Below are 14,904 nucleotides of genomic sequence, written 5' to 3'. Positions count from 1 at the left end.
AGCTATAGCAGTTAAACCACGTTTATTGCTTATTGGTCTGTCGGACCTTTCTCGAGGTTCAACTCTGGGTGATGCTGGTGATAGAGGGAAATGCACAGTCGTTTATCTCACCTAATAAACGTTTTTTTTTGTGTGTATTTCTCTCTCAGTTGCAGCACGTTTACGCAGATGGCATGCGCGCTGCACCATCGGCGGAGGCACTGCGCCGACCGGGCTGCAGAATATGAGTGCCTTTCTCCTCTCGCTTCTAACCACTACCACCGCCATCGGTGGTGATCTTTTGCTGTGCTACCTGCAGCCCATCACGCATTCAAAAAAAAAAAAAAATGCTATTAGCCTCTAACGCAAAGCTTTAAAATGGTAACGCGATATTTCAAGGCTCAAGTTTCCTCCACTCACCCTTCATATACAATTACAAGAAGAATTAAAAAAAAAACAAATGCAATTGTTCCTTTTTGAATTTTGCGCCAAAACAAGCGTAAAGATAAGGCACCATATAAATTTTTGATAAAGCTGTGGCTTTTTTATGGCTCACTAAATTTGTTTTTACTCCGACAGTAAAGCGTAATCTGTGTTCATTATGTCGAAAATGTGATCCTAATTGATGACGTCAGCATAGGAAGCGACTGGACAGGAGCGAGTCAATCGGTGGAAACGACGCGAACTTCAAATGCGGCGTCTTGCGCATTTTCTGACTCGCCAAATGCCCTTGAAAGGCACGAGTTATCTCTTAGCTGTTCAAAAATAGCAATTTGTTAATACAGGGTCAGCTTTTACGCTCGACGAAAGTAACATCGCAGTTACGGGGCATTTAAACGCAATGGTGACAAAACAGGCGACAACCGTATAAAGTTGTCAGGCACATCATTTCGAAAATAACTATAGATTTTCACACAGCAGCATGGGCGTTCGGGAGGGGGCGGCTGCGCTTCCTTGGAGTTTTGGATATCTTTATATTCAGTAGCAATAAGCTACACACTTTGATAGCACTCTCTCCTGTAGTGTAATGAAGCTTTGGAAGTGGGCTTTTACCTAATACTGCGAGAATAGATGGCCAATACGGCCTCAACCCAATCACCTAACCTCTCTGTAACCATTTAATGGTTATCGAAAAGTTTGACCGCCACCACCTTTGATCTCGTTCTCAACAATGGAATACCTTACTTGCTAAATTATCAGCCTTGGGTGTTGAGCCCAATGTTTTAATAAATTAGTTTGGACTGGAGTTCCGCAAACACTGCAGCACTTCGACACTGCGCCAGACATGCTTGCTCATCAAAGGCCACTTCAGGTGTACATTGAAGATCTTTGTCCGGTGCATACTGGCCTGTTTAGTTTTGTAGCATTTATAGCATGTAATAAACAATATACAGAAACAGCACCCATTCCTTGGGCCAGCTGGTCTATATTCTGCCATTTTTTCTTGCTTTTCCCTAGCCGCCCGTGCACCGGAGCCCCAGCGTCCTCACAAATATTTGCGAGCATGCACACACCTAGAGTTCAGTTGAAAATTGCCTTGAGCACTTGCACCTAGAGACTTTCCTTTGTACAGAACGTACAAATAATAACAAACGAGGAATAATGCAGGCTACAAGTAAAACACACTTTTTCTGAAACTTTTATGCTTTGTATTTGCTTTTATTCGGGAATAATTGTGAATAAATGTACTGAATTCAAACTTAGCACTGCTACAATATTCCTGCACCATCACGAGATGGCGTAGTTGGAGACACAAGCAATGCTAAGTTTCTGTCGTTTTCACAGTAATAAATATTCATTTGAATTCAGAATCACTGTGAGCTTTTACAGAATCCCCAGCATCACCACTGTAACCCTGCAGAACATCAGATCTGTCCGAGCCTCAAGTCTCTTATTTCTTGTAGTACCCAAGAAATAAGCAAGTGCAACATGGAAAGGTAAAATAATTTTATTTCAATGACAAGATTTCGGGTGATCACAATGGGGAGATCGGTGCTTGATGAGGCTGTGCATCATAATTTTGGTTGGGCACCATCTTGACTACCTTCGACGTGTGCCTCCAAAACCTGCAAATTTAAGACGAAAAGCAGCTCATCGAAATAAAATCACTGCGGCTGAGGTTGTGAAGGGTAGCACTGGTAAATGTGAAAAGGTATTGAATAGCTTGGCATCATCGTTTGTGCGGCTTACGATCTTGTAAAACTGCTCCAACAGAACGCTAGGCAGCAACCATTCATGCAAATGCAGTGCCACTGCTAAAGATAGAAATAAAAGCAGCAATAGTGAAGTTGACACTGATAGTCTATTGTGCCATAAATTATACATGATATCACTTAAAGGGCCAGTAAACAGGCTCAGACTTTTTTTTTACACCCCCCTTACAAGCTCGGCAATTCGTAGATTAGACCGCACCGATCACGTTTTCTAAATATTACAGTGCAGCGCGCGGCGCAGAGCCTCTATTTCGAAAAACGATTCCCACTCATCTTTCCTACGTCTAACCGACCCCCTTGCACGTACAGTGACGTCAACTCGGCGACGTGACGTAGCATGTAGCTCGCCGATTGGTCTAAATCAGGCGTGTAGCTCGCCGAAACATCTCGCCGATTCGTCTAAATCAGGTGTTAAAAAACAGTGAAGTCAACGTCAGTTCCTGTTCCCACCCACAGCTACGAAACTGCCCCTTGTTTCTTGGCACTGCACTGAAAGAACCAGCCTCTCAGTTGTCGCATGCACATGTACACTCCTCGCTCAACTACAGCGCCTGTGCGCACGTACAAACGTACTTCGCTCTTGATATGAGCAACACGAGTAAAAAGCGTTGCTCAGTCGTCGACTGCAAATCGAGCGACTGGGCAGCGGAGAAGCATCGGCACCGGGTGCCTCACGATGGGGCCCTGCGCGCTGCATGGCTAAAGCGAATCGCCGATGACGTCATTCGCTGACGTAGTGTCACGTTGCCGAAGTCGGTGGAATCATGACAATGGGCTACGCCTTCCCCTTCATAGAAGGGAGAAGGGGGGCGAGGCCGCGCGAAAATTTGAAACCAGCTTGGACCGATGTTCTAACCCCTGCAACTGCCTTATTATAGCATGTATTCGCAAAATTCTCATGGCAGCATGTTCGAAAAAAAAAAAAAAAAAAACTACACATATATCTCTTTTTAAAATTTTTTGGACCACAGGGCTGTTTACTGGCCCTTTAAGAAATTAAAAAGGGTTCTTTCATTTTCTGTTCAGGAACCAAGATAGTAATCGGTTCTCTTACCAGAGGATGTATGTGTTTCACTCGACATTGAAGCACCGCCAAATGATGATGTGCTGAATGACGGAGAGGGGCGAAACGTTCCCTCCCTGGGGTATCCATACCCAGTACTGTAGCCTGCATTACTGCAAGAGTTAAACGTGGTAAGCAGGTTAGGTCGACACCCAAAAATGACGACGACGATGCGTTTTAACATTTCTGGCACCAACAAAACTGAGCTGAACTGTTACTGAAGCATACAGGCACAATCTCTTAGCCACACGGGTTGTTTAGACGAACTTGTGCTAAATACATTTTTAATACTTTGCGTGTGCAAAAGGAAAGTTGGGAAAAAGTTAAACAGGGCAGTCATCTCGGCGAAGTAAGATAATCCGACATAGCAGACCAAGCGATTGATTTGATTGATTTGTGGAGTTTAACCTCCCAAAACCACCATATGATTATGAGAGACGCCGTAGTGGAGGGCTCCGGAAATTTTGATCACCTGGGGTTCTTTAACACGCACCCAAATCTGAGTACATGGGCCTACAACATTTCCGCCTCCATCAGAAATGCAGTCGCCGCAGCCGGGAATCGAACCCGCGACCTGCGGGTCAGCAGCCGAGTACCTTAGCCACTAGACCACCGCGACGGGGCTTGCAGACCAAGCGTTAAAACTCTTCTATTTAATTGTTTTCAATGTAGTTATATTCAAGGTTAATTGAGCAATCTGTTATTTACCCAGCTTAGCAAATTGGCAGTTATCTTAACACAGACGATATAGTTTGATGTTTCCGAACAAGCGATATGACTTTTTATGAAGATTTATTGCTAGATTTACTACTAATAAGTTAATGCGATCTATGTTAATTAGTAATTACCTCGCTATGCTGTACTGCAAATGGCTCAGAACAGCACATGTCCAATTCTACACATGTAGCAGCAGATTTTTTTTTTCAATAGTAGGCACAAGTTAGCTGAAACACTTTCATACTGTATCATCCAACAAAACAATAAAGTAGAAAGCTCATTCCAGACTTACTTGCTGTTTCCCAAGAGATATCCCAGCAGGCCGCCTGCGGCCGCCCCAGTCCAGAATCCACCACCACCTACGCCACCGGCACCGGGGGCACGTGCTGAGCCACAGCCTGAAAAGTTTACACACAACCAGTCTTCTCAACAAACATGCGGACCGTGTGATTGCAGAAAATCTGCCATGACATTACAACTTTTCATGACGCATTAATTGTGCCTCTACCAATCGCTTCCGTTTCCAATGTGTTACAGTTACAATGATGCACTCTAAGTTTCTCCTTCCTCGACAGGACATAGAGAGTTTGTCTGGGAAATAGTAGGACTGATTTTTTTTCCTGCCAAAACGTGGCAAAGGAGGCAGATGTTGGTTGGGTGGTGGAGGGTCATATCTACCAGTGCACCAGTCGTCTCCTAGCCTTCCTGAAGTGTACACATAATTTAAGGTGAAACCCCATCACGGTGCGGGGTCATCTCTACAATAAATCATTTGTCCGACCAATGCCTCCTCTGGAAGCTTGTGATGCGAGCCGAAAAACTGATTTTTTTTGCCTGATTCCGCCTTCTCTTGCCTTTTCTGCCACAAAAGAGAGGTGTCGGCTGCAAGCGCTCATTATGGTGGCCGCTCCAAAACTTTATGCCTCCAAGATCAAAGCAATGTCTATTGCAGTTCTGGAGGCAACGTTCACCTCACACACTGTGCCAGCGGGAGCGGCACACACTGTAACCAGTGGGTGTGTTACGGTCACTTCCCACACTACCGGAAGTACAGCCGGCTGCGAACACTCACATCTGAGACTACACCGAATTACAAGAAAACTCCCGTCCTAATGAAAAAGCAAGTGATGTCACAGGCATCTTTTTCGAGGAAGCGTTGTTTAGAACAGCGTTACACGTGAGGCTTTGTGTCAAACAGGGTAAAACTGCGAGTGAGGCCCATAGAATGATCGAGACTGATCGTGAAAGTAATGCCATGGATTAATCTGTGTTCTAGAGTGGCACGAATTGTTTCGAGATGGAAGAGAGCAACTTGAATATTAGCAATGGTCAGGACACCCTTCGGCAGCAAAAAAGCAACCACAATGCGCCAAGCTGTCATAAACTTTTGCAGTGAAGGACTCCCTGACTAAGCATGGCGTCACACGGCTTTCTCAGCCACTTTGTTGTCCAGATGTCGCTCCTCCAGACTTCTTCTGTTGTTGCCCAACTGAAAAAAGGCCATACAAGGACAGCACCAGAGCTCACCAGGCTATTGGAGAGGCCATAACAAGGGAGTTAAAGAGCCTTCCAGTGTTTGCATTCCAGGGACTTTTTAGTGATCGGAAGAGCCACTGGAAAGACAGTGTTGATGGTAAAGTTGCATATCACAAAAACTAGAAAGTTGATGCATTTGATGCATCAAAACTGTCAAATGAATGGAAAAAATTTATTCCTACTATATTTCCTAGACAAAACCTCTAGCCATATCAAACAAGCTAAATATATGAGCAATTAAAGCAACTTCAACTCACTGGCATCAGTTTGATACGCAGGTCTGAAGCCTGGAGGCGGGGGCACGCCACCACCTCTGCCACCACCGCCACCAAAGAAGCCGCTGCCAAAGAAGCCTCCTCCTCTCGGAGGGCCTGGATAGTCAGGCGGGGGACCGTCATCGTAGGCTGGAGGAGCATCATCCATTTGTCCCGGAGCGAGGCAAGTCCGGTATATCGCGTAGATGACGAACGCGACCACAGCAAGGAAGAGGATTGTTTGAAAGGTTGAACCAGACTTGGAACCGTAGGTGTACGCTGAGCTGGAAGGCAACATAGCGACATTTAAACACTGAAGTTTTGAAGTGAGCTTTTAGTGGCGTCGAAGCCTGTATACAGTGCAGCTGCATCCAACAAAAATTACGTTTGTTACATCTTACACTTTACATCTTACACTAAGTCAAATGGGAGGTAGTTATATTCATAGCACTGCAAAGCTCGAAGTACCGGCAGCAACGCAACGAAGTGGTACCAAGAGCCTGGGCAAGTGACTTGCACCCCAGTAACGGGACATGGCAAGTGCTTTACGTAACATCCGTTTCCCTATGAAAGCTGTCACTGATATAGATAAAAGAAGGGTAATAAAGAATAGCAAATCTTAGATTTACGTTGTTACATACAAAAATTCATTTCTATGGCACTGTGGTTCAATAATACTTAAAAGGCAACCGTAGATAGCTACAGTTCACATACTAGTTGTTCTACACATGCTGGCATGTACCAATTTTGAATGACTTATTCGCTGGCGCCGAATGAAACAAAATGCTTACCAAAAAGACGTGCAGAGATACAATGCGCACATTAATCTACTCTCGCACAACTAATTCAAATTTACTTCATTTTTTTCTGGGTCATTGTGCATTCATATTCCACATTATCAGCATATTTTAAGCCAAGTACATGACAAAGGCCCCCTCCCAAGAATCTCCAACCCTCCATCTTCACGCGAAGCAATTCCACTTTATGCCTTCAAATTTCTTAAATTCATAGTTCCATCTATCATGCGACATCCTTGGACGCACTTCCCATCTCTTGGTGTCCCTTCTAAAGCTATAAGTGACCGTCGATTATGTTCTCATGACATGACCTGACCAGGTCTATTTTTTAGGGGCGAAGCTCCTTATAGCGGCACCCGTTCCACCCTTGTAGCCATTGTAGATTGTAACAAGTATAACATTTTGACCTCCAAGGTGGTGCCGGTGAGAGATTTCTTCTGTGCGTTGTTGAACAATAAAAAATAGTGCTCAATGTACATGCCCATGGCTGCTAATTGGGAATGAGATTGATAGATTGACATGTGGGGTTTAACGTCCCAAAACCACCATATGATTATGAGAGACGCCGTAGTGGAGGGCTCCGGAAATTTAGACCACCTGGGGTTCTTTAACGTGCACCCAAATCTGAGCACACGGGCCTACAACATTTCCGCCTCCATCGGAAATGCAGCCGCCGCAGCCGGGATTCGAACCCGCGACCTGCGGGTCAGCAGCCGAGTACCTTAGCCACTAGACCACCACGGCGGGGCAATTGGGAATGAGAGACAGGAGCACTCGGCTTTAGTTAACGCGCACGCTGCGATCTCCATTAGCAGCCATTGGGATGTACATTGTGCACTATCTGACAAGAAAGGGTTGCTACGTTATACTCACAGGGTGTAACCTCCTTCGTTTTAGAAAGGTTTAGCGAGCGTTGAGCCGCAGTGCCATGAATACAATGAACTAGTATATACCATGAATGAACTCGTGGTGGTTAAAAGTGGGAAGTAGATACGAAGCGCAAGCCGTAAGAAAGTAAAAGCCGAATTCTTCTGTCTCTCATTTCCCATTAGCAGCCATTGGCATGTACATTAAGCACTATCTGACAGGAAAAGGTTGCTACATTATACTCGCTGGGTGTAACCTCCTTGGTTTTAGAAAGGTTTAGCGAGCGTTGGGCCGCAGCGCCATGAATACAGTGAACTAGTATATACCATGAACTTGAGGTGGTTAAAGGTGGGAAGTAGACCCGAAGCACAAGCCGTAAGAAAGTGTGCGTGTGCCACCTCTCGTTTAGTCCTTCGAATGTCTGCTGGATGGCGGTGCTTCTATATGAGGAATATATGATGAAAAGATGCGAGATGGTGGTACTTGGAGTGTTGAATAGATGGACGGACGTACACACAGACAGATGCATGGATGGATGCATAAACGGACGTAGGGGCGGATGCATGGACGAACGCAGGGACGGGCCCACGAACAGATGCACGCACGGGCAGATGGACACATGGACGGTCACACAGACAGACGCATGGACGGATAGAAGCAAGAACGAATGGACGGACGAATGCTTCGCCCCACTCTCCATCATTCACTCCGTGGATATGCTGCCAATTTTTTTTTCTTTTTCATACCTACCAAGATATCAGCCACCAATGTTTTGATTCCCTCTGCCACATTTCCATTCCTATCCTGTTGATACACTGATACACCATATTCTATTGATCCACTCAGCCATATTTCTTAGATTTAAACCTATCATCTCTTGTTCTATCGCATTCTTGGTGTTCCTTAGCTACCGCTTCAGTTTCCTAGTTGTTCCCTACGCTTCCGCATCATATGTTAGAACTGGTAAAATGCAATGATTGTACGTTTTCTGCTTTAGTGAAAGTGGTAAGTTATAGGTTATAAGTTTAGTACATTTACCGTATGCTTTCCATCCCATGTTTATTCTTCAGTGAATTTGCTTTACAAGAGTCTGCTCTCCTGTTAATAGTTGGTGTTCATATGCATGCTCTTCTACTGATTTAACGGCATAGTAGTATCGGGAACTCTCGCTTGGTCACCGAACTACCTAGTACAATCTTTGTCTTCTGTGTATTCATCTTCAACCTATATACTTTGACACTTCCTTGATTTACTTTTCAATCGTTGTCATTCAGCAAAAGCTTGGAAGCATCCACTGCTTAAACAAACTTGAGCATCTTTTGCACGTGATGACAGTAATTTTCTAATGGATAAATCAATCTATGGAATTCGTCAAGCTCTTGTTTGAAAACATTTTTAAAGTCATTTGTTGAACATTTTGCTTAGGCTTGGTATTAGGCCCCCAAATTTTCATTATAATTAAGAACCAGGAAAGTACTATGTACTTCTCCATTTTACAGGGCAATGTGAATGCCTACATTAAGAACACAAGCACAGTAGCAACTGGGCCTCAACGCCATGTAGTGAACAGTGCACACTAGACAATAATAAAAACTGAAAACTTACTGCTTATATGAATCATATGTCGAGCCACCACCATACCCAGTTTTCTCCAATCGGTACTCCAACTGTGATGGAAAAATAATAAAATACCGTAAGTTGTGTGCGATACTAGAAGTAAATACCACAATATCATCAACAAGAACGCTTCGCTACTAAAGTAGTAGTCTCACGTTACCAGAGCTCTCCTAGCCCATCCACTATTAAATAAATGTTAGCAATAAATCTACGAAATAAAAACTTAGCGTGCCCTGAAGGCTTACGCGCATTTCATTATCAAGTCTTGCTGTGCTATATCTTAAAACATTAAAAAACAAAGATCAACACATTTGATTATATTGCACTCACCAACACGAGTTCTGAAATATCCAGCATTCACACGTGCATCCGGCTTCATTCGCACAAAGAAGCACTGTCAGGAATCACAATTCTGCAACGTGCCTCAGCTCACACAGACCAAAATAGCTTGAGCAAGGAATAGAGTTAAAAAGTATTTCATGCAACCCCAATTAATTTGGGAAGTTAGAGAGTTCAGAAGTGAACACTGGTCATGGCAAGCATATGTATTATTTAACGGCATCAAATTCTCATTAATTTGGTCACAAACCGGTTAATTTGGACAATCTATGGGGGCACCAAGCATGAAACACCACAAATATGTGATGCAAACAGGGGCGGATCCAGAGATTTCGATTCATTTTAGGGGGGGCGGTCGCTTGAAGTAACATTGAAGGGGTGGGGGGGGGGGGGGGGGTCCTCACTTTTTTTCTTTTTAGTAGCATGTGAAAACCTTGTTGTATCATTAATACTGTTGATGTGTGCTCACAAATGGTCCCACTCAATTGTTTTAATTGCTGATAGGAGGTGGAGGACAAGAACCCAAATAGGGGGTGGGTGCCGACACAGGCTTTGGGTGGGGGTGGGGTGCAATCCCCCCTACCGCCCCCCCCCCCTCTGGATCTGCCACTGGATGCAGAGGAGTGAAAATGGCATTCACGAGCTAAACAGTTGCAAACTTTTAAAAAGGCATGGTCACTATCCCCAATCCTACCCCAATCATTCTGCTGGCGGCCAAGGATTCAGTGGCAAGCTTGTTTCGTTTTCAATTTGATACGGGGTCTTAAGCAGCAGTCACATAGTAACCGAAGTCGTGAATAATAAAAAATGCAGATTTTACACTGCTTTTGCACAAAATAAGTACTGGATATACATGAAAAAAACTAAAGTGTTGATGCAATAGATTTAAACTAAAAATATACAATGGCGCAGCCCTGCTGCAGACCAAAACACACTTCTCAGTGCAAAGTATAGGGAAATCAGACAGGAAAGCTCACTGAAGCGAAACGTTCGGCATGCTGAATGTTGGATAAGGCGACACCTCTTGTTCCATCTATTTTTCACCACTTCAAGCACCAGTCTTTCCCTGAAGTTTTTTCCTTTATAGTGTACAGTACAGGTCATATTATTAAATGAACAAAAAAATCCTCGTTAAGCACAGCACAGCCTCAACAAGCATTTTAACCAATCACACAGCACTTTAGCCAACTGGTAATAAAAACATTATAAAACTACAAATTTAACGCACAAAAAAGAATTTCTGTTATTTTATGCTGCTCAATCTGTCAAGTTCCGGGCTGTTAGCATTGAGCATGTCGAGTAACACAGTGAGGCAGTGACGAATCAATCTGTCACAAAATTTTGTATGAGAAAACTGGAATATTGTGCATGCAACCTCACTCTAAAATAGGTGTATTACAAGATCAACATAAAACAAGAGGAGTTACTTGTTATGCCAGTGCTTTTTTTTTTCTAGAGCATTACAAAATTGCAGATTAGCTATCATGAATGCTATGATACAATATTAACTGCTCGTAACACAAGCGCCTTTCGTGACCTGAGAGTAGGTAGAGGACACAATGCGTTGAAAAGACGACCGACCTGCAACGCAGATAACAATAACCTGTTGCTCAAGTGCTAAATGAGCCTAAAAAGGGGTGCGAGTTTTTTCTCCCAGTGACAGAATTGAAAGAAGACTTCTTACACCACATGATCCAGCCAAGATGTAATCATCGTCGGCGTAATCATAGCCTTCGCATGTCACTTCGACTGTTCCAAACTTTTGAGACTTGCTCATGTCGGCCTTGCACTCCCACTGAAAAATAAATAGTAAATACTTATTATAGCAAGTTTTTCTAAAGTTACTTTTCTGTATATATAACAGAAAAAAAGAAAGAAAAGAAAACTTTTGCTCCGAAATACAGCCTGGTACACAGAAAACACGTCATACACAACTGAGACGCTTGTAAAGAAACAAAATTTTATACGACTCCCAATCAGCGAATTCTGATCGGGTGAATAAACATCTCAAATGTGAAAAGAACAGCACAGTATATAGTCATAAAACACCTTAAAAAGGTCAATATCGCAATATGTAGAATAGGTGATCTCAAGAATGCATCTGCACACCAAATACATTCTTAAAGAAACCAAACTAAAAACAGACAGGACAACTGTACTCTAAACAATTTGGACAGATAAAGTGATAACTAATCAAAATATTTGCTATGAAACATATTTAATGCAATTATAAAAGAGAATTTTTTGTTAGGAAGTTTGTTTTTACTAAGAGTAACAAGTAAACAAGGGAACATATTTTCAAGTTCCAGAGATATGGTTTCACAATTGATGTCAAAGAAGGACTGGATGAAAACGAGATGACGAGTCACCTGAGTGCTATAGCCGTCACTGCCTCGGTTGTAGCACTGAACAACGGCAGGCGCATTCTGGCAGCCAGCACTGCCGCCGAGGCAGGTCAGCTGAGGCACAGGGCTTGACCTGCGACCTGTTGTGTACTGTCCCTGTCGAAGCGTGAGCACTTCAACGTCCTTGAGCTTCACTTTCTTTCCTGCAATGCATAAGCAGAGAAATGCACGTTGGCTCAAATGGTGCCAGGTGTTGAGAGAATGGGCAGACTTTTCAAAATAGTGAGCACCCCCGAGCGCACACTCTACAAAAATACTGCAAAATTCTGAGCAAGTCGTTGAAGGATGATCCAACAAGATGTAGAGGGGGGAGGGGCCCTTGCTCGGTGATGGCTCAAAATTCGAGATGTTGGCGGAATAGCTGATCGGAATAAAGAATGCACACCCATGTGTCTAATGAAATGCTTTTAAGGAATATGCATGAATTCACTGTTTTTGTTTGCCCTCAATGGGCGATTAAAAACGGTGAATAACACAGCGAAAATGGTCGGATGAGTGGGATACGCTTGCTCCAGATTTTGGGGTGTGTCGGCTAGCCTTCATGCAAGAATATTGCTACGTGCCAGTGCAGGGAGTTGAAGAAGACAAAACATATAGACTGGTGCGAGCTAATCTGTGTGGCTGGCGCTGCTTGCTTAACCGGCAGAAAATACATCTCTGACTACCCCTCCGATTCGGTCTCCTTCTCGTAACATAATTGGTGGAGTTGTGTGATCCCCGTCCTCGCCACGGAACTCTGAAGCGCACACTCCCTCGCTGCTTTCAACATGACCACTCAAAACTCAGCTACATCCTCCCCGGTTGCCCGCCCTTCTGCCCGGCCTGTCTTCCCAGCACCTCCACCAAATATGTTACGAGAAGGAGACAGACTCGGAGGGGTAGTCAGAGATGTATTTTCAGCCGGTTAAGCGAGCAGCGCCAGCCACACAGATTAGCTTGCGCCAGTCTATATGCTTTGTGTTCTTCAATTCCCTGCACTGGCACGTAGCAATATTTTCCACTGCGAACCACTTGTCCCTAGACTGCTTTCTTCCTCTAAGTGCGTTCACGCCTCCACATTCCATTGAAGGGTGCTTGCAATAAGGGCTTTTCAGAAAATTTGTGTGGGAATGTAAGTTTTAAAATAAACTCTGTGGTTTACAGAGACAAAGGCAGTGACCAAATAGAAGAAATGCAGAGACAACGATTGAATAGAAAAAAATAAATTGCCTGATACACCATGGTTGAAGCTGTTCCAGTGGAAAACTTGTTCCCACATGATCAAAAACAATCTTGCAAAGGGTTAACAGCCCGAACGGCACTAACGCAGCCGTCACACATGACAGCTGGGTTGTGTCACTTGAAACAAATTAACTGTTTGTCAGGTTTTCGGAGTTTATTTTTTCATAAACATCTGACATACGACCTGATTGGATGATGCCTCAACACAATGAAGTACTCTGAAATGGTGAGAATAATCCAAATGAAATACGATCCGATATTCACCATCTACATGTGGCAACAATGCATGCGCTCAAAATCACCAGATTCACAAATATCAAGCGTGTTCAAACTGAATGGTACGACACAGCTTGCTACAATTTTAAAGGCGACAGCTGTAACCGGAAACTCGTACAGAGCTGGTTCATGCAACACCACATTCAGCTGATGCAATGCACCCCTAATGAACCAAAATGCAAGTCATCGCAGAAAAAAACAGATGGCGCCTGAAGAAACGCAACAATTTACCCATGTGAAGGTGTTTTCGCAGGTATGTGGTCCAGTGAATTAACGTGTAAATTAATTTTGTCCTATGTACGCATGAGCATGGCTACAGAGAATAGCACAAAAATTAGACGTCACTGGCGTGCGAATCACGCCTTGATCACGTCTTGTCATGTGTGACAGAGCAACCGCAACTGCATTTAAACACTCCCTCAGTTTAAGTCGCAGTAGTGCGACCTCTCGCCTGCGTTAGGTTAAAAGCAGTACTAGAATGTTCTATTTTCCAAGGGTGAGTCAATGCCGCAACAGATAGCCACACTTCTACATCTCAAACACTAGGTTACACCTACACAGTCGTTAAGTTAAGCGAAACAAGCGAAATCAGACGGGAAGGAAACTTGCAACGCGAAGGCGGCATTTTGTCATTTGCCAGGACAAGTACTCTCTCGACGCGCAACGGCGACCTATAGCCACGACGCATCACATGCCGTGCTAACACAGATTAAAGAATAAGGCGCTCACTAGTGTGAAGGTTCCTACTCAGCCATCAAGTATCGACTGATAAAACTGGGTATGGAATAAGCATCAGCCCTTCCGAATATTTCCAGAGAAACCGGCGGCAATTGCGGCCGCCTTTCACGGTTTACGAAGATCGCGAACACTTCTAAACAAAAAACTCACCTCCCCACGGGTGTGCTGCGTCGATAAGTAGTAAGATGACTGTCAGTGAAAGAGCTAGCGGCGTACGCGAGCTAAATGTCCGGGCCGACATTGTTCCGACAATCGAACAGGCGTTTCTTCGAGATGCAATGTCAGAGCACACCGAGGCACATCACAACACGCCGAATCTTCCAACAATACCGAACCTAAAAAACACGCATTGTATGTAGCTACGCAGCCGACACCGCTAAACCGCATAAACGCTGCTACAGCGCTGTTTGAACGACGCCGAACATGACCAACACTGAAGTTACAACAGCGCGAAGACGACGACGCCTCGCCAGCTTGACTCCGAGACCGAAACTTACCGGAACGATAACGTGTACTTTGTTATGATTCCACTTTATTACGTCATAGTGACGCAAATCATCATTTTATAATTAAAACTCTAAATAATTTTGTTTTAAGCATCAAAATTACATCAGAACATCTATCTTCTAATATTTTAATATATATAAAACAATAAATTTGAAAAACAATACGAAACTGCTTCCGAGAAAAAGTGCCTCTGCACGTGAAACGCGGTAAACTTGAATGGCGATGCTGACGAGTACTATACGTGTACTATAGAATGTTCTAGCTCAAGTGAATTTGAAAGTACCAGTCCTTTTTAAAACCGCGTTACCTCAAAATTTTGAACCGGAGATTATTTTCGACTCAATTAATGACATTTACTATCAATTTGTTGGGATA

At 43.8% G+C, this 14,904-nt stretch overlaps 1 protein-coding gene across 1 annotated transcript; it reads right to left on the bottom strand.

Annotated features, from left to right (window-relative positions):
* Window positions 1-1,911: 1,911 nt before the first annotated feature.
* Window positions 1,912-14,515, bottom strand: LOC119180723 (store-operated calcium entry-associated regulatory factor-like). Its single transcript, XM_037431853.2, has 8 exons — window positions 14,173-14,515; window positions 11,752-11,930; window positions 11,067-11,177; window positions 9,032-9,093; window positions 5,766-6,046; window positions 4,265-4,370; window positions 3,247-3,368; window positions 1,912-2,045 (listed from the first exon to the last, which is right to left on the bottom strand). Exons 1-8 carry the CDS (start codon window positions 14,261-14,263, stop codon window positions 2,020-2,022), a joined length of 978 nt encoding a protein of 325 aa, XP_037287750.2. The 5' UTR covers window positions 14,264-14,515; the 3' UTR covers window positions 1,912-2,019.
* Between the last annotated feature and the right edge of the window lie 389 nt (window positions 14,516-14,904).

This window comes from Rhipicephalus microplus, chromosome 10 (genome assembly GCF_043290135.1).
Source record: "Rhipicephalus microplus isolate Deutch F79 chromosome 10, USDA_Rmic, whole genome shotgun sequence".
Lineage (NCBI taxonomy): Eukaryota > Metazoa > Arthropoda > Arachnida > Ixodida > Ixodidae > Rhipicephalus > Rhipicephalus microplus.
Note: the sequence above shows the minus strand (reverse complement) of the source record. Positions and strands in the feature narration are given on the sequence as shown.